Source organism: Vulpes lagopus, chromosome X, assembly GCF_018345385.1.
Source record: "Vulpes lagopus strain Blue_001 chromosome X, ASM1834538v1, whole genome shotgun sequence".
Lineage (NCBI taxonomy): Eukaryota > Metazoa > Chordata > Mammalia > Carnivora > Canidae > Vulpes > Vulpes lagopus.
The window spans coordinates 31,241,600-31,263,004 of NC_054848.1; the positions used below are offsets into that span (position 1 = coordinate 31,241,600).

General features: G+C 34.5%; 1 protein-coding gene across 6 annotated transcripts in view; it reads left to right on the forward strand.

Annotated features, from left to right (window-relative positions):
- CFAP47 (cilia and flagella associated protein 47) overlaps window positions 1-21,405 on the forward strand; it is a 492,283-nt gene that overhangs the window by 233,615 nt on the left and 237,263 nt on the right. For all 6 annotated transcript variants that reach the window (XM_041740236.1, XM_041740239.1, XM_041740237.1 and 3 more), the window contains 2 exons: window positions 8,802-8,952; window positions 10,907-10,995. In XM_041740236.1, coding sequence (XP_041596170.1) covers window positions 8,802-8,952; window positions 10,907-10,995 — 240 coding nt within the window. The remainder of the gene's footprint in view (window positions 1-8,801; window positions 8,953-10,906; window positions 10,996-21,405) is intronic.

The following is a 21,405-nucleotide window of genomic DNA, read 5'->3' on the forward strand; positions in this document are numbered from 1 at the left end:
AAGTACAAAGAACAAAGAAAGTGAAAGACTGATAATCTTACCTCAAAGCCACCTTCACTGTTGCCATTTTTCTCCATCCCTTCACTGTCATTGTGTTTGTATGTGTGACTAGATGCATATATATATATATGTTATATATATAATATATATATGCACTAGGTATATATGTGTGTGTGTGTATAGATATATAGGTGTATACCTAGTGTGTGTGTGTATATATATATATACACACTCACAAATTGTAGTGATTTTCTTTAAAGTCTCATTTCTATCTGATTCTTTTCTCATGATGCTTTTGTTTAATGTTTCTTCTACTATCCTACTTTCAAAAATAAAGCACAAATGAAACCCCCAAAGAATAGTCTTGAGAAATTAAATATAAGCATAATGTATGACTCTTCCCAGATCAACAAATCCTATTAGATATGTCAACGGTTTTAATGATGGCAAATATTCTTATTACAAAATACAAGGATGATAAGAGAATAGCCATGCTAGTATCACAATGGTTCACAGACTAATAACCAGTAATTGATTTCAGCCAGCTAGAATTTTAGTCATTGCCTTTGCATTCAATTATTTTTTTTGCAGTGCAGAGTGACAGGTTATAACTACTAAAGTTACTTCACCTGGTTATCTTTTTGGTTTTTAATTATACATTAACCTGAGTTGCTTTTCACATTGTAATTATTATTACTTCTAGTATATGAAATACAGAAATAATTGGAAATAAGGGCCATTTTAATTACATTTAAAATACCGAGAAACCCAGTTCTAACAGTGCCCTTGGCTTGTGTCATTAGCCTGTGTTTGTTTTCTTCAGTTACTGCTCCATGCTAAGGAGTATATAATTTATAAATTCTGAATATTCATGGTTGGTATATATCCAGATTGAACTGAGTGTGAGGGAAACAATTCTCCACTCACCTGTTTCTATATTATAAATTGAATGATTAGAATAAAACTCCTTGTAAAAATAACCCACTCATTTTTTTAAAGTTATTATGTGTCTGTTATAAAACACAACTTTAGGGATCCCTGGGTGGCGCAGCGGTTTGGCGCCTGCCTTTGGCCCAGGGCTCGATCCTGGAGATCCGGGATCGAATCCCACGTCGGGCTCCCGGTGCATGGAGCCTGCTTCTCCCTCCGCCTGTGTCTCTGCCTCTCTCTCTCTCTCTCTGTGTTCCTATCATAAATAAATAAAAATTAAAAAAAAAAAAAGCAGGACCCATCTATTTAAAAAAAAAAAAATTAAAACACAACTTTAGTAATACTAGTTCATTTAAACATTGTCACAGTACCATTTTTCTTCCCACAGGACTTGGATAATTGAGATCTGTTCTCTGCCTTTCAAATAGGTTGATACAAGTGAAAAGGTTTCAGGTTTCTCTCCACTTTTTTTTAACTCATAAACCCAATAGTGTCTTTCAGATTTCACAGCTTTCATTAGGTGGAAATTCTTCCTAACAACCACATAAAACCTCTGATATTTTAGCCTAAAAATCACATTTCAGTTAACAAAATTAACATTTATAGTCTTTACTATAAATGTAAAATCTGTGCCTTGTTGAAAATTTGTTACGGAAATGTACAAAGAAGAAACAAAATCACCTAGAACTCCATCAGATAAACAATTCATCAGTTCATTTCCTTCTAGCCTTTTTATATGCACAAGTATATGTTTATTATAGCATATGTATAGTATTATATTTACAAAATAAATGCATTATATATGTAAATATTAAAACACTTAATGCTTATTAAACACTTGCTATGTACAAAATCTATATAACATGCACTTTGTGTACCTTTTCATATTTAAACATCCTAACAGCCATATTAGTGTCCTTATTTTCCGAAAGAAGACATTGAGCAGAGACATTAAATCATTTGCCCAATTTTCCCTGCTATTAAATGATCAAGTGGAGATTTAAAACCAGGCAATCTAAATCCAGAGATGGCACTCTTATTCAATAGATATCTGTATATATTATGTGTGTATGCATGTGTGTTTGTGTATCACATGCATGCAAAGCCCTTGACATTCAATAAAACATGTCTTTGACTATTTGTAAGTAATCCTGAAGATTCATGACGTATCATTTTTTGTTTCTCCAGGAGCTGGTTTGTGAGAATATTTCACTTGGGTGAACCCAACAGGCTACTTCCTATTAAATTATTAACTTATTAACAATTATTAATTATTAACTTATTAACAGTAGTGTGCCTTGTTTTCTCTTTATTCACCATTGCACCACTTATTGTCTATATAAATATAGATATATTTGTAAATATTAGCTTCTTGAGATTTTAATACATGCCAAGTGAACATTAACTGACCATATTCATGTATACCTACTCACACATGTAATCATGAGTACATATATTCATGTTTTGACTATATTACACACATGCCTATATTCTTGTTATCAACTTATATATTTTAATCAAAATTTAACTTATACATGCTTAACAAGTAAAAAATGCAGAGTAATTTATTTTTTTTAAGATTTTATTTATTTGAGAGAGAGTGTGTGTGTGAGATAGCATGAGCTGAGGGAGAGGCAGGTGGAAAGAGAGAGGTAGATTCCTGCTGAGCAGGAAGCCCGACGTGGGACTCCATCCCAGGACCCTGGGTTCATGACCTGAGCCAAATGTAGATGCTTAACTGTCTGAGCCACCTGGGTGCCCCTGCAGAGGAGTTTAGAATGAAAAGCAAGTCCCTCTCCCCTCAAATCTGTCTCTAGAAATCCACTTCTTGTGCCACCTACTTTTCACTCCTTCATTTAGGTCTCATTTTAGCTCTTCCAGTAGTTACCTCCATAAATTGAAATAATCTATATTATATTTGCCAGTATTTTTGTTATGTCAACTTCAGAAATAATCTGTTGATGTATAGCTATAATATTTAATGACCTAGTTTATTTACTTCTCCAGATTTATTGCCATCCCTCCAAACATCACTAGTCTGTCCTCTATTTATTACTTTTCCAAGAGTGAAAATCTATTTTAATATGTTTCTTATACCATCAGTATAAAAAGTATCTTTTGACTCCTCCTTCTTTGAGAAAATCAATAAATTCTAAAGAAGTTCATACAATCCTTGAAGTCTCTTTCTTTCAAGTATACCATTTCTAGAGCACTTTGCCTTTTCCTCTTATTTGGACTGATTGCTTTCCAGACCTACTGAAGAGATGTCAATATTGGACATTTTTTATTTCTCTTTGGATAGAAACTAATATCTTTCTTAATCTACTTATATATTTACTTTTTAAAAAATCCTTATGAAGCCTAATAAAATATATGACAGGCGCACCTGGGTGGCTCATCGGTTGAGCATATGCCTCTGGCTCAAGATGTGATCCTGGGGTCCTGGGATCGGGTCCTACATCAGGCTGCGTACAGGGAGCCTGCTTCTCCCTCTGCCTGTGTCTCTGCCTCTCTCTCTGTGTCTCTCATGAATAAATAAATAAAATCTTTAAAAAATATATATGAGAGACAAATTTTCCAAGATTTTGCATTTTTAAGCATGTCTTTTTACTACCCTTACCTTTGATTTATATTTTGCTTGGTTTATTTTGCTAAGTTGGAAAGATTTTTCCTCATTACTCTTAAAATAATTGTTCTGCTGCCTTATAGTATTCATTATTTGTGATGAGAAAGTCTACTATAATTCTGTTTTCCAACACCTCTAGAAGGTTTTAGGATTTTCCATTGTGTTCTGAGACTGCTCTAGAATGCCTCAAGGAGGGTCTTTTTTTATTCATTGTCTGGGTACATAATGAGTCCTTTAAATATGAAGTTTTTCATAAGCCCTGGCAAATTCTCTTAAATAATTTCATAATTCTCTCCCCTCCACTTTCTCATTTCTCATTTTCCAACCTTTAGTTGTTGGATATTGAACCTGTTCATTGTATTCTTTATGTATCCTGTCTTATCACTAGTCTTTTTCATGTCACTGCTTTTTCCCCTTTTTTTCAACAAGCTTTCTTTTCTAAGTGTTTCTTTAGAGGAGAGAAGCAAAGAAAGGGAGAGAAAATGAGAATCCCCTCTACATGTATATTTGCAAGAGTATTTTCATTTTTATTGAGTATCTCTTGCATGGCATCCTGTTCTTAAATTGGGGTTATCTTCATCAATGTCTCTGACTCTGATGTACTCATCTCTTATGTAAATATTTTTATTTTCTTTTAGGTCATTTGTTAATGTTTATTTTGTTTTCAGTGTATTATGTTTAAGGATTTATTCTAATGCCTTGTGGTAGTTGCTTATCCATTCATATTTAATAACACGGCAATAGAAAAGTATAGTTGTTCTGTGTATACACACAAATCTTTATCTTAGGATGAAAAACATTAATGCCCAATTGCCCAACATACTGTACTGGCCTTGAGGACAGTGAAGTTGTCTGAACCCCATCTTGAGCTCCATGCAAGTGGGCATTTCTGGAAATGGCCTCTCCAGGAGTCTGTGGGGCGGCTTTGTTTCCTTTATTAACCTCTGTTCAGATGCTCATCAATAGCCTCTTCTAATTAGCAGCTTTAAAAAAATCTCTTTCTTATAATTTTTTTTTTCTTTCTTATAATTTTAATGAGATTTCTCTTAGGCGATAAATCTGAGCTTCAGAAGCCATTGTGGTCTAGAACTCTACTGTCATGTCATTTAACAATTAAATGCTGGGCTTTGATACTGCTATGCACAGGCTCTATGATCCAGCCTCATTTTTCTTATTTAGAAAACGAGGATCAGGCGCCTGGGTGGTGCATTTGGTTAAAGGACCGACTCTTGGTTTTGGCTCAGATCTGATCTCAGTCATGAAATCAAGCTCCATGTCAGGCTTTCTGCTCAGTGTGGTGTCTGCTTCTCCCTCTCCCTTTGCTCTTCTTCTCTCTGTCTGTCTCTCTCTCTCATAAATAAAAAATGAAAAAAAAACAAAGAAAAAGAAAACAAGGATCAGTATATTTACCCACAGTTTTGTCAGGAATAAATGTAATTAAATAGGCAAAGCACCTAGTACTGTAGCTGGAACATATTAGGAAGCAATAAGTATTTGCCCCCACTCCCAATTTGAAGTGCTGGTGATTCATAGATGAAAATATATTAACACTACTCACAGTGTTTGCAATCTAGCACAATAAGCAAATTCACAATTAGGATATAATTTGATAATTGCTTTATTTATATTGTGTGTATAGAACTAGAGAAAAATAGAAAGAAGCACCTAAGTATTCTTGGAATAACCATGGAAGTGTTTCTAGAAAAGATTCTCAATATATATAAAACTTAATTCTCAATATATATAAAAAATAATTTTTTTAAAGATTTTATTTATTTATTCATGAGAGACAGAGAGAGGGAGAGAGGCAGAGACACAGGCAGAGGGAGAAGTAGGCTCCATTCAGGGAGCCCATGTGGGACTCCATCCCGTGTCTCCAGGATCACGCCCTGGGCTGAAAGCAGCACTAAACCGCTGAGCCACCCAGGCTGCCCATACAAAATAATTATTTCCTTTTCTAGATGCATTTTATTTTGTAGGCTTGAGTACTATTATTAGGTGGTTCTTTAAGCATCTTTATTAGCTAGGCTAAGTAATTTCCTAGTCTTTTGTTTTTTACAAATAAGGTTCAGAAAATATTTTGTTTTCATAAAAAAGAAATGGCAGCATTATTATTATTAGGTATTATATAATTATCTATGTGTACCACATCCTTAGAGTCTTTCTAAATCATGATTAATAATGGCTCTTTCTGGCAGCTGTGGATTTAAATTCCCAGAGATAATCATTTACATAGAATAGATTAAACAGCTACAGCAACATATAAACAAACATGTTTACTTTTGCATCTAATTTGATGATTAAATTTAGCTTTAACCATAGAGTTACTGCATAAAAGTAAAAGTATACTTTTGGAAAAGCAGTCTGCTTCTTTTTTTCCACGTTATTCTCACTGAACCTTTTGGGCACTGATATTGAATGATACGTTATAAATTATTTTCCATCTTTTCCAAAAGCCAAGTTGAAGTACCCTACAAGAGACATGTAATATCAAGATTTTTTTTTAATGAGAGGGAGGCAATTGGAACAAAAATAAAATAAAAGGAAGAAAATTAATATGAAGCCTATGATTATACACATTTTTAGAGACCTAAGACATTTACCCAAGTAGACCACCCATTTGATTCTGAACTTTCTAACACATTCAGGAAGGAATCCTTGTCATTTACATGCCTCCATCTGACTACAAAATTTCAAAAGAAACATCTATACTCAAGAAAGGCTCAAATCTTCATAGTCCTAAAACCAGACATTGATTTTATAAAAAGGATATTATATTTTAAAATGTGTTTCATAGGATTTAAGTATAGGTCCATAAATTCATTTATTAAATGCATGTTATTTAGATTATGGCCATTTTCAAATACCTTTTTTAAATCAACTTCCATGGAGATCCAATCTGTTAGCAAGTCTTCTTGATTTTACCAAATATATCTTAAAGTTGACATCTTTTCTTCTTAGTCACCTATTCCACATTTAGTTTAATGTACCATCATCTTTAAGCTGCACTGCCACAATAGACTACTAAAAGGTTTCTCTGCAATCCATCCTCTTTCTTAGAATGGAAACATTTTTTTAAATGCAAATTTGCTTATCACTCCTCTGCTTAAAATATTCCCATAGCTTCCTATTACCATTAAGATATAGGCTGAATATCTCAACATGATTTTCATCACTGGCTCTTGGATATATCTGTATTGCTAACACTCTTGCTCTCTAAGCTGTAGCACCACTGGCCTTTGGTAAGTTCTTCAAACACATAATTCCTCAAACCAGAGGCCTTGGATGCCTTCTTTCTTCCCCTGTTCATTCTGGCTAACTCATTCTCATCCTTCATATCCCACCTAGCAGATCCCTTCCTCAGATTTTTCAAACTATACCACACTTCCTGTTATATGCTATCATACCACTTCCTAGCACGTACATAATTTATAATTTTCACATTTATTTCATGATGGCATAATTAATGTCTGAATGCCCTATAGAATGTAAGATCCAGGAGATCAGGAATACTAAGGGTTTTTTCTAATTACTATATCCCCAAATCTAAAATAGTACGTGGAACATTATAAATTCTCTAAATATCAATTGAGTGAATGAATAAATGACTTGATCTTATGATGAATTTTAGGAAATCTATAAAAATCCTAAGTCATTCACAGGTATCCTAACACAGAATTTGAGCCTATACATCCTGAAAAAGATCTCAAGGTCAAATATTCTTTGTTCTTAATTAAATTCAAATCCATGAGCTTTTTAATGACCAACAAAATATCCCTTTGCACAAATTGAGATTAGTGATGACATATTTGAGTAAAGACCAGCCCCACTCCCACTACATGTGAGTTGTAATTTTCCCTAAAAAGCAGGTTTGTATTTCTATTGATTTTGAAAGTCCTTAATTCACTTTACTTTTTGCTGCTCCATAGACTTACCTATTTAACATTAATTCCACAAGGATCTGAGGGAAGGTAAGCCAAAGTTGGACACTGACTCTATTCCCATCTTCATTTCCAAATATGAGTATCCTAAGAGAAGGCAATAGGTGATAGTTTGTACAAAGGAATAACTGTGATAACTATGCTAAAAGCCAGAGCAAAAGCAAATATAAAATTTCCTCAAGATTTTTTACCCACAGCTGTGCCAAGGCAAGGCAAGGCTGAAAGAGTTAGCCAGTTAAGAAACACTGAGCTCATTTTTTTTTTATTCAAGGACTTCATTACTTACATTAAAGTTCTCAAAAGGGCCAGATCCCATGTCCCTTGTGCAGGTTAATGCCACAGCAAAGGGGCTTTTGTTGATGAATACATCATGCATGGTAGGGCACCCTGTTGCTGACAGCCAATCTCATGCTGCAACTAAGCAGTTTTATAGCCTGTAACTCTCCCCTGAAGGGGACTAGGTAGCAACCCTCCTACTGTATCACAATCTAGGAGGCAATGAGAAACTGAGGATACCCTGTCAGGGAAGGTAGAGAAGCAAGTGAGAAAGGTTCTTGTAGCAGCTCTTCATGTGTCTCTATGCTCTTATGTTATGGGTGGATCTTGGCTTTCTGCCAAGACTTTTATCCACTGTAGTTAAGCCTTGTATATGTGGCCTGTGTGTTGGCATGCCAGATTGTCAGGGTGCTATGTGTAGTCATTCCCCTACAAACTGGTAAGTGAAATCTCCTCCAAATCCATAGGCTCCTCACCATTTTACTGTGTTTTTAGACTAGGAAGTTGAGGTTAAAGGGAGATGGACATGACTTTCTGTTTTCCTTCTTTTATTTATGTTTCTCTCAAATAAAAATCCTGCTATGTATGTACTATTACTTTGGTTCCAGATTTAAATTTTATTTTCAACCATGGCTTTAAGTATTTTTTGAATTCTTAATCTTTCTCATTTTTTGTCTATGTGATAAAAAAAAAACAGTGATATGATTAAGAGTTCACCTAACAGCACAGAAAGTCCATTAATTTCACCTCAAAAATACCTACATCATTTCCTGCAGCTAATTGGCAATCCAGTACTTGGTAAATTCTATGTACATTTGAAGGTAACTGTAGATTTTACAGATAGGATCAAGATGTTTTAACTGATGACAAAAACTGGATTGTAGACTTGCTGAGATGTGTAGCAGTCTTCAATTTTATTGTAGAAGTGAGTATATCGCAGAGTGTAGGCACTGGGCACATGATCTATGCTGAAAAGATACTTGTGTTTTTTCAGTAAAATATTTCCTCTTTTATCTTTTACTAAATAGAAACCAAATTACTGTCACTCTGAAATTCACCAGTCGCTTTCTTCATCCCGCTGAAGCTTCACTACTATTAATTTCAAAACGTAGACATGCAATAGGAGGCGCTACAATGACTTTTGCTCTTAAGGGTGAAGTCCTCAATTTTAAAGCCATTGTAAGTAAATTTTACCTATTTTGTATGTTTGCTTCTCTTCTCAGTGCCCCAAGCACAGCTGTTCTTCTAAGTTTTATCTCTATACAGCTTCTGTTCTTTGAAGTCATGTTTGTACAGACACATGTGCACATAATTACATTTGCACAATTCTTGCCTTCTGTGTCTCTGATATTCTTGCTCTGTTACTCTTTCTGTGGAAATAATTCGTTTTTTATTTTTTATTTATTTTTTTAAGAGTGTGGAAATAGGGATCCCTGGGTGGCGCAGCGGTTTAGCGCCTGCCTTTGGCCCAGGGCGCGATCCTGGAGACCTGGGATCGAATCCCTCGTCGGGCTCCCGGTGCATGGAGCCTGCTTCTCCCTCTGCCTGTGTCTCTGCCTCTCTCTCTCTCTCTCTCTCTCTCTCTCTCTCTCTCTCTCTGTGACTATTATAAATAAATAAAAATTTAAAAAAAAATTTTTTTAAAGAGGTGTGGAAATAATTCTTCAGTTTTATAAGATAATTTGAAAGGACTTGTGTTGAGTGTTCCTTTAAGGTCAGATTTTTAGGATTATATTTGTTCTTTCCATAATGGAATCATTTACTATATACAATGTAGCAACTTACATTCCCTTCTGCTGTGGAGACTTGTGATTTAAGGTAAAGCAGTCCCTGGGCTTCTGTCTGTTTTTATTTGAATTAAGGGTTGGTGTTTTATGTGGCAGAGAAAATGTTTCTCTTCTCTGATAGGGACATTCATCAATTTATCTTGAGTGTCCTGTGGCTCAAATCCATTCTAAAGATAATGCTAAGACTGGCATTTATTGAGAGGCAATAATGTTCCAGACAGAATTCTGTTTATATCTCAAAGAATGGGAGAGAAAGATTTTTAAATCTCTATAAAATGGTCGTGATATTGCTATCATCGACTTCTTGTAGCTGTTTTGTCTAAATATTATTTTATACCATGACTGTATAGTAAAGAAGTAAACTTGTTATGTTGCCAGATTTCCACATGGGTTATAAAGGATTTGGGGTGAATAGGAAATAAAGAGATTGACTCCAGTAATGGCCAGTTGTGTAAGGAGAGCATTAAGTTGCTCACATGGACAGACTGGTTGACAAGGTACAGACGCTTAGAACAGGAAGCGGACATTTGATTATCATTAAGATGTGCATCCTGATCTTCAGATTTCCTCCTAAATGATAAATTCTTAGACTTCCCAACCCTCCCACACAAATTCTCCGAAACGAAACATTGCCCTGCCATATGTATCTATGACACTTGGATGATTTTAGCTTGTCATTTACATGGTTCTGGGGCAGAAAAGCTGACACCTGAAGCTCATGTGGTCTGTTAATTTCTCCATCTGGCTACTCATGGTTTTAGTAAACCAGGGAGGGGCCTGGATAATAATGGAGAAATAAAATAATAACATGATCAGTCTAAAAATGTAGAATTACTAGCATCTTATTTTCCATGAAAGTCCTTCAGGTAATTTGAAGTTTTAATTTTACATTTGTGCTTTTATTACAGTACAAATATGTCAGTGTAGCCACCACATCATAAACACAAGCATGTCACACACAGAGATATTCATGCACTCACATGAGCTATGAGCGTGCACATACACACACCCTACCTCTTCCTTATGTCATGTATATTAGGTATATATATGATTGATTAATTTTCAAATGTGGAATCATGCTCAGTCATTAACAAAAGCAATTTCAAGGAAACCAATTTAGGAGACACTATTGTGACAAATAATTCAGTAATGTGGTAAGATCTATTTCTATTTGTTCCCGCACAGATTTTAGCAGTACAATATTTGTGGGATAAGGGGAATTACATAAACTAATATCACTGTAATGTTTAAATGTACTATTTTTTAGATACTTTAAGTTTATATGTTACAATTCAGGTTATTCTTTTTTATTTTCATATAGAATTAATTTTTTTTTTTTACTTTAGGAAATTATACATTGCAAATCTCCATGTTATAAATGGAAAGAAATCACTGTGAATGTTAAAAATCCCTTCCACACTGCGGGGGACTTCAGGTGTGTTAATATAACATTTTTGTATAATTTCTTTGCAATTAGTCATATCCAATCTTAAAGGGAATAAGTGACTTTTTTCAATGTGAGCCATTTTGAGAAATTTTATATGTTTACACTATAGTAAATTTATGGACATCATCAGATAAAACAACAAATGATGATAAATCAATTTTTCTGGAAATACTATTTGATCTATTTAAAGATAAGATTGGTCATATCAAATTTATGATTTTTGTCTAAGAGCTTTATGTTTGTTGAGATGTACTAATCCTTTAATTTTTAAAAATGTTTAATTAATAGACATTTTTACTTCTAATTTTATTCCATCTGTTAATTTCTGAAAGTGAAATATTGATTCAAGCAGAACATGCATTTTAGCTTAAGGCATCATGATTAATTTAAACTGTGCATTAACCATGCATTCGAGCATCTTGAGATTTAACAAAAACAATAACAGCAACACAGATTTGAGATGAAAAGAATATAAAATGCTTAAGTACTAGTTAAGGCCGCAATAGACAAATCTCTTTGTAAACTTACATACTGAGAGAGAAGTTGGTCAGTGATACCCATGTATTGCTTCAATTATGCACTGTTGCCATCAGCTTTAGAAATCAGATCCTCACAACAGTACTTGTGTTGACACTAGAAGTTGTAAGTATGCTTATTATTTTAGTATTTGATAATTTCCAGTTTTTAAAATCATTGTATTCCTAGGCTGTTGGTAGTTTCTTATTAATCATCATTTATCGTTGACAAAACAGTTTGTTTTTGTTAAAACAGTTACAGGTGAATTTATGGTTCCTTTGTTTACATGGGGAGAGTTTTATTTACTGTAATTTTATTAAAGTTTTAGAATGCAAGGAACAAAAAAAATGTCAGAATATGTAGCATTAATCCAGTATTAAAATATGCCCTTAAATGAACCAAATGACTGACTGCAGTTCTTCAGAGGAAATCAAGATCAAACATAGTTAGGCTTACATTCTAGTGGTAGAGCTGAAAGGAAATCTCAAAGTTCCAGGAATTGGTAGACTATTATAATTGTATGTTTTTCAAAAGTTATAATATTTTATTGTTACTTTATGATTTATCTCAGATTAAATTAAAATTCAACGAGAGGTGGTGCATGATTTGTTTGGTAGAGCACAAGACTCCTTCTTTGTATGAATGTGGCCCTCAAATTTAGTCAATGGGCATATAAACTCAAAATTTTAAAACCACTTACAAAATGTGTAAAATCAGCATTTTACAACAGGCATGTATTTTAAAATATAAAAATAATACACTAGAAAAGAAAGGAGATTTAATTGCCAATTAATTCTTATGGAGAGATTTTGTAATGTTACAAACACCATAACAATAAATGAACTAGCTTTTAATGTTACACTTAAAAAACTACCAGAATTTAATTATTAACAATCTAATATGAAACATACTTTAAAATAAAACAAAAATGTCCATATATTTTCCCCAAAATTATATGCAGTGCAGTGACCAGATTTGATCACCTTTTAATCAAAATCTAACAGTACTTTTATCAAAAATGGCAACCCAAACTAGATTTAACAGACAGGATTTGCCTACATGCCTTTCTCTACCAGATTAGTGATTCTCAAATTCCTCTTTTGCAGAATGCAACTATTTCTTGCTATATAATACTTTTTTATACACTATAATATTTGATTTCCTAATATTTTGTTGAAGATTTTACATTTATAATCATAGAGTTTAATGGTTTAATTCCCTTTTCTACTGATGACTATCAGTTTTTTTGTGTCATTAATACTAGCTTCTAAGAGTGATTTGGGAAATGGTCCCTTTTATTATATTTTTTCTGAAAAGTTTGTGAAGGATTGGTATTAATTCTGTTAATCTTCAGTAGAATTCACAACTAAAGCCATCAGGACTGAGCTTTGCTTTATGGGTAATTTATTTCATTACCAGTTCAATCTCTTTATTTGTTATGGGCCTAATCAGATATTCTATTTCTTCTTAAATCAGTTTTGATAGTTTGTACTATTCTAGGAATTTGTGCATTTCCTCCAAATTATGTAATTTGTTGGCACATAAATTTTCATAATATTCTCTTACAATCCTTTTTTTCCCCCTGGAAAGTCAATAGTGATGGCCCTTCTTCCATCCCGAATTTTAATAATTTGATCTTCTTTCCTTCATTCTTGATCAGTCTAGGTAAACATTTGTCAATGATATCGATCTTTTCAAAGAAAATTTTTTCTGGTTTCCTTGATATTCTCTATTGTTTATTGAGGTAGGATTGACCTACAAAAAAACCCGCACATTTAATGTATACAATTTGATGAGTTTGGACATATGCATGCAACCATAATACTATCACCACAATTAAGGTAATAAACATATCCATCACTTCCAAAAGTTTCCTTCTGTTACATTTTTTATTGTGGTGGTGGTAAGAATGCTTAACATGAGACTTATCCTCTTAACAGATGTTTAAGTGCTCCGTACTGTGTTGTTAATTAACTCTGTTGTATATCACATCCCTAGGATTTATTCATCTTGCAAAACTGAAACTTTATATATAACAACTCTCCATTTCATCCTAGTATGAATTCCTAGCAACCATCATTCTATCCTCTGCTTTTTGAATTTGGCTATTTTAGATACCTCATATAAATGGAATCATACAGTATTTGTCCTTCTGAGACTGGTTTATTTTACTTAGCATAATGTCCCCATGTTTCAAACATGTTGTCACATATTGTAGGATTTCCTTTTTTTTTTTAAGGCTGAATAGTCTTCCACTGTAATATATATACACACCATGTTGTCTTTACTCATTTGTCTATAGATGGACATTTGGGTTTTTTAGATTGTTTTCATATCTTCGCTATTGTGAATAATGCTGCAATGAGCATGAGAGTAAAGATACCTTTTTGAGTTCTTGATTTCAGCTCCATTGGATAAATACCCAGAAGTGGAAGTGCTGAACTACATGATACTTCTACTTTTAATTTTTTGAGGAACTTCCATACTTTCCCATAGTGGCTATACCATTTTGTATTCCCACCAATAGCATGCCAGTGTTTCCTTTCTCTAGATATTCACCAATATTGTAATATCTTTTTTGTTTGTATGTTTTCGTGTTTCTTTGTTTATCATAGCCTTTCTGATAGGGATGAGATGATATCTCACTGTGGTTTTGAAATGCATTTCCTGGATGAGTATGGATGTTCAAAATGTTTTCATATACATGTTGGCCATCTGTATGTCCTCTTTAGAAAAATGTCTATTGATATCCTCTGCCCAATTTTCAATTAGCTTGTTTGTTTTTTGGTTAGTTTTTTGCTTCTGAGTTCTATGAGCTCTTAGTAGATTTTGGAAAATAATCCTTTATCAGGTATATGATTTGCAAATATTTTTCTCACATTTGGTAGGTTGCCTTTTCATTTTTACATTACTCTTGTATAACTCTATTGCATTTACCCCCCTTTTCATGGTATTTTTGTCAGACATATTGTATCAAAGGTGTCACAATAATCAGTAATGTTACTAACATTTTGGGGTATATCTTTATTTAATTTTGTGTAATTTTTATGTCTTAAGAAAGCTGAGAGAAGAAAAGACACTGTATTAGTTTGCTAGGGCTCCCATAACAAAATACCATGGACTGGTTGGCTTAAGCAACAGAAACTTATTTTCTCACACTTCTGGAGGATATAAGTCCAATCAAGGTATTGGCAGATTGGGTTTCTTTGAGGCCTCTCTGTCTTGCAGATAGATGGCCACCTTCTTGCTGTGCCCTCACATGGTCTCTTCTCTGTATGTGCACATCCCTGGAGTCTCTGTGTGTCCACATTTTCTTTTGTAAGAACACCAGTTGGAATGAATTAGGGCCCACTCTAATGGCCCCATTATAACTTAGTCGCCTTTTTAAAGGCCCTGTTTCCAAATAACTGTCACATTGTGAGAGTACTACAGATTACGGCTTTAACATGAAATTTGAGGACGGAAACAATTTAGCCCATAAAAGAAAGTATACACATTTATAATTTTCATTACATTAGCCTTCTTATTTATCATTTCTGGTTTATTTGTTTCTATGGATTCACATTACCTTCTGGAATAACTTCCATGGCTAAATCCAGCTTCACTGTCACCCACCTCATTTTTAAAGTTTTTCTTTTATTTTCTCTCTGTCTGCTCCTTCCAGTAATTGTATTACACCATGTGTTGGTACACCATTATGTGTATGAGATTGTTTATTTTTCTTTATTCTATTTTCTGTCCTTCAGATTGCATAATCTCTTCCAATCTTCAATTTGTTAGCTCTTTCTTTTTCTGCCAGTTCAGATCTATGATTGAACCCCTCTAGTGATTTTTCAAAATACTTGTTTTTGTAGTTTCCAACTCCAGAATTTTTTTTGTTCTTCTTTAAATTTCAGTCTCTTTTTTGATATTCTCTACTTGATGTTACATTGTATCATACCTCCCTTTACTTCTTTAGTCATATTTTCCTTACTTTTTGAAGACATTTATAATGGCAATTTTGAATCAGTTTTCTGTTAAATCTTTTTTTTTTTTTTTTTTTTTAAGATTTCATTTGGGCAGCCTGGGTGGCAAAGTGGTTTAGCGCCACCTTCAGCCCAGGGTGTGACCCTGGCGTCCCGGAATCGAGTCCCACATCGGGCTCCCTGCATGGAGCCTGCTTCTCCCTCTGCCTGTGCCTCTGCCTCTCTCTCTCTGTCTCTCATGAATGAATAAATAAAATCTTAAAAAAAATTCATTTATTTATTCATGAGAGACAGAGAGAGAGGCAGAGGCACAGGCAGAGGGAGAAGCAGGGTTCATGCAGGGAGCCCGATGTGGGACTAGATCCCAGGACCCTGGGATCATCCCCTGAGCGGAAGGCAGATACTCAACCACTGACACACCCAGACGTCCCAGTATTCTGTTAAATCTGATAACTGGTCACTTTAACATGCAGTTTCTGTTGCCCATTTCTTTTCATGTTTCATCATTTTTAAGGTTGAAAACTATACATTTTAGAATATATGTATATTGTAGCAGCTGAGTACTGGTCCCATCTCCCACAGGATCATTAATGGTATTGGTTAATTTTTTTAAAAGGTTTTATTTATTTATTAGAGAGAGGGAGAGAGAGACATAACAAGAGCAAGCATGAGCAGTGGGTGGGGAGAGGGAGAAGCAGAGTCCCCTCTCCAAACTAGTTTATTACCAAACTAGCAGGCCTACAGTTTAGTCTGTATCTCCAGTGAATCTACCAATCTACTCCCAATTGCCTTTCACCACAACCTGCACTATTTTTCATTGATCCTTTGGCCTGGTCCTCTTCATACTTTGTTGAAAATGCAACCGATTCCTTTGGGGAGAGATTAAGAGCTGTTTTAATTTTTTATTATTTTTTTTAAGATTTTATTTATTTATTCATGAGACAGAGAGATTGAGAGGCCGAGACACAGGCAGAGGGAGAAGCAGGCTCCACGCAGGGAGCCCAACGTGGGTCTCCAGGATCAGGCCCTACGCTGAAGGCGGAGCTGAACCGCTGAGCCCCTGGGGCTGCCCTAAGAGCTGTTTTAAACCCAGCTTCTCCCTCCAGGCAAAATCTCGGAACCCTGGCTCTGTAGCTGGAGGTGGGGATAGTGTTGCGCTTACTTTTCTCAGAGTACCACCCGTACATTAGGATCTAAGTATGAGGTGAGATAGGGGGCGATAGCTTTAGGTATTCTTGGTTTGCTTCTGCCATGAACAACCATTTTAAAGCTAAGTCAAGGACAATTTCCCACCCATGTAGAGCCTCCATCCTGTGAGTGGTTGCTGGGCAGAAGTGGGATTCCCCCCTACTACTCTCAGCTTCACTTGCCCAAAACTTAGCTTCAGCAGCATGTACTGGGGGCAGGATGAGAAATGTTGATGTCCTACCCCTCCCAGAAAGGTAGCTCTCCAACTGGGAGCTGGGGAAGTTGTGACCCTGTATTCTTAGCTGTGCCAGTGAGGACTAGGGTTTCTGTCTTACTGAGTAGGGAAGGAGGGTGGAGTGAGGGGTCTTGGTGCAGATGCCACACATTACAGCCTTTCTTACGGAATTTAGTTAATATTACTGAATAGATTTTTCTTCATTTCCTCTATACCCTTAGGATAATCTCCAGACAATTAAAATAGTTGATTCTTACATCTTTTCCTCATTTTCCTGGGGAGCGGTCAATGGAGCTCTCATGTTGTCATGCTGGAACAATGCTTGCTTTAAATTCTATTTTGCCCATTACTACTATAGACACTCCAGGTCTCTGTTATACCATTTGTATGGTATGTCTTTATTGACCTTTTGCTCCTAATCTGTTTGTCTTTGAACTACTGTTTATATTTTTTTCTAATCTGTTTGTATCCCTTTTGTCAACCTCTGCCTTTTGATTGGAGTGTTCCATCCATTTAAAGTTCATTTAATCTCTGATACTTAATTTAAGATTGCCATTTGGGTACCTGTTTTCTATCTTATGTCTTTGTTCCTCTATTTCTCCATTACTTCTTGGTTTTGTATTGTGTATTTATTTTTAGTGTAAATTTTTGGTTCTTTTTTGTCTTCTACTGTATTTTTCTTATTTTCTTAGTTACCCTGAAGATTATAATCATCCTAATTTAGCATAATGTAGCTCAAATTAATACCAACTCTATTTTAATAAAATTCAGAAACTTGGCTGCAATGTATCAGCTTTACATAGCTACTTGTTACTGCTATTACTGTTACACCAATTGCATCTTTATACATTATAAGCCCCTAGAACAGTTTTATATTTATTGTCTTGCATTCTTTTCATTTAAATCAGAAAGCAGAATTTAAAAGTTTGCACAGAAAATACTAATGATGTATTATATGTTGGATAATTGAATTTAAATAAAAAAAAGAAGTTACACTTATAATTTTTGTTTTGATTTATATATATAGCTATATAGTTACCTATGTTGGTGCTTTTTATTTCATGTGATTTTGAGTTAATTTCTAATGTCCTCTTATTTCAGCCTGAAGGACTCCCATTAGTATTTCTTGTAGGGCAGGTCTGCTAGCAATGAATTTTTTTTCAGTTTTTGCTTATTTGTTAGTATTTCCTTCATTTTTGAAGGACACTTTTGCTGTAAACAGTATTCTTTATTGACAGTCTTCTTTCAGCACACTGACTGTATCATCCCATTGCCTTCTGTAGTCTAAGGTTTCAGATGGAAATTCAACTGTTAATTTTACAAAGGAATGATTTAAGTGTTAAGTCAATTTTGTCTTGTTGCTGCTTACCACGTCTTGGCTTACTAATATACTTTGACTATTATTTTCTAGTTTGGGATTGCCTTGGGTTTGTCCTGAATCAAATTTTTTAGACTTCTTAGGTGTGTAAATTAATGTTTCTCATAAAATTTGGGAATTTTTCGGGACGCCTGGGTGGCTCAGTGGTTGAGCGTCTGCCTTCAGCCCAGGGCGTGATCTTGGAGTCCTGGGATGCAGTCCCACATCGGGCTCCCTGCGTGGAGCCAGCTCTCTCTGCCTGTGTCTCTGCCTCTCTCTCTGTGTCTCTCATGAATAAATAAATAAAATCTTTTTTAAAAATTGGGAGTTTTTCATCATTTATTTCTTTGCATTTTCTTTCTGCTTTTCTTTCCTGTCTCTTCAGGATTCTGACAAGGCTTGTGTTTGTATGCTTAATGGTGTCTCTCAGTTTTCTGAAGCTGTGTTAATTTTTTGTCATTATTTTCTCTTTCTGTTCTTTAGAAATAATCATTTTATCTGGCCTATTTTCAGGTACACTGGTTCTTTCTTTTGCCACTGCAAACCTCCTGTTGAGTCCCTTTAGTGATCTTTTATTTCAGGTATCATACTTTTAAAGTCCAAAATTTATAATTGGTTATTTTGAATAATTTCTCTCTTTAAAAAAAAAAAAATTTCTCTCTTTATTAGTATTCTTTATTTGGTGGAACATCAATGTCATTCATAAACAGGGTTGAAGACCTTTTACGTAGTTTGGGGATCCAGCAAGCTCCTTCAACCCCTCACATAATCATCTTGTTCCCCAGATCTTCCTTTGATGTTTTGGCAAGCTCTTATTTGATGCAACTGCTGTAGGAAACTCAGGTACATTTGCTACTGATTTTTTCAGCAAACATCCTGGATATTGCTGTTTTCCTTTGAGCCAGGTCAGTAAAGACAACACCTTGCAAACTGAATTTTTCTAGGGAGCTGTGAGACAGAGGAAAAAGTAACAATGTTCAGGGATGGGACTTTTTTTGAAGAGCTGCAATCTCAGTCTGTGCCCTCATGTGGCTATAAGCCTGCCCATTTTTACAACTACCTTAGTTGCAAGACTGCTGATTTTCAAGGTTACTACAGAGCAGTGGAAAGATGGGAATTACAACACTAAAGCTACAAGGCCACAAACTCTGCTGTTCTTATCAAGGTGTGGTGGTTCTCCTTGAATAAATATGACTCAAATTGCTGCAAGCTTTTCATTAATTAACCAGAGTTCTGAAAAAAGTTAATTTTTACAATCTTTTCCACTGTTTTTATTGCTTTTATAGGGGAGGGAATGTGTGGTGCTTCTAACTCTGCCATTTCTTGCCTTTCTTTTTCTGGTAGCCAGAAAAAAAACTATTGAAAAATAGTTTTTGCTTTAGATTAGACTGTTCCCAAAGTATCATCCTTGAATCAGCAAACTCAATATCACCTGGGAGCTTGTTACACAAACAGAATCTTAGGCCCACCTCAATCCATTTGAGTCAGACTCTGCATTTACCATCTCCTGAGGATTTGTTTGTACATTAATGTTAGAGCAATGCAGGTCTAAGTCAAGATTGTTCAAAGTTTAATCCATTTTTAAGCTGTTTAAAAAGCATCTGGAGAGCTTGTTTTAAATGGAGGCTCCTGGAAGCCATACCAGACTTAACTAAGTCAGAATTCATACAAATAGAGCTTGGGAATATGCATTTGGACCAAGCACTGCAGATGTTTATAATAAACACTGAAGTGTGAAAACCACCAATTTAGAAACTACAGTAATCAAGTAGGATTTTTCTCCATTTTAATGGCAGTTTGTATTTTATTTTTACAGTTAATATTTCTATTTTAAGGAGGACATCTTCAATGCAATTATGCAGGGACTTTTCAAATGCTATTTTATCTCAAAATGGTATATGCACAGTATGCAAAAAACCTAATATTTACTTTATTGGTTTAGTCTTTTTATTTGTGTATAAAATTGTATTATCCTTGTGACTGTTTTTTAGCCAGAACAAATTATGACCTAAATAAATTGCCCTGATGATTCACCTTGGATTTATAGAAATATAAAGAAACATTGTAAATTTTTTCTGCCTCATAATTTTATGAGATTTGAATGAGAGTTCAACACCTTAATTTAAATTAAAATTATTCTCTCAAGAGGAACTCTTCCTACATTTGCTTAACTATAACTTTAAAATGATAAAAGCAAATCTGATAGTCTGATACATGTCTTACATAGTTCATAGTTTACATTTTCCTATAGTAAATTTTGTCTGTTTAAAAATTTTTAGTGTTTGATATTAATATAATTCCTTACAATCCTTATATATGAAACTATCAGAACTACCAACTTAAAAGGAAAGAAAGTGACATTAACATTGTTGGTGAGCAAGAATTCCTGTCCCCTTTAAGGGTCCTAGTTAGACTAAGAGTCACATTGACATGAGACAGATTAATAGGAGAAAATCAAATTTAATGATGTAAGTATGGGGAATCCATGCAGACAAAAAAAATTCCAAAGACAGGCAAAATGAGATATGTATGTCATCCTGAACTAAAGAGAAGGAAGTAGGGGTCTGAGATTTTAGAGGAAAGGAATGCACCTCACAAGGAGAGAAGAAAAGCAGATGTTTGGTAATTAGACATTTGCCCTGCCATACAGATGGATAAAATTTATTATTCACAAGGATAAAATTTATTTCTGCTAATGACCCTTATTCTGGGAAAAACTCCCAATTTTGCTTCTTCTTTATAATTAAGGGAGAAGCAAAAAGCTTTTTTGAGCCCACAGGGTCTTGATTGCCTTCGGCTTCAAATAATCTGCATGCCAAAGTGGTACATTTGGGGAGCAGAGGCTGCCTTGAACCCCTTCAACATTGAAACATTAATATGTATGAATGTGTTACATTTTAGTTTTGTATGCAGTTGTATGTGTGTTTGTGTTTCAATACTAAAACATTTGATTAATTTTATTATTGATCTATTTTTACTGTAAAGCTTGTATTATGAGATTAATAACTGTTACATAATAAAGATTTATTTTAACGAATTGTTGAGAAGGAAGAAATTTTCTCTGCTCTTCAAGATCCTTTTAGCTGAACTAAGAATCCAATTGACATGAGACAGATTGACAGGAGAAAATGAAATTT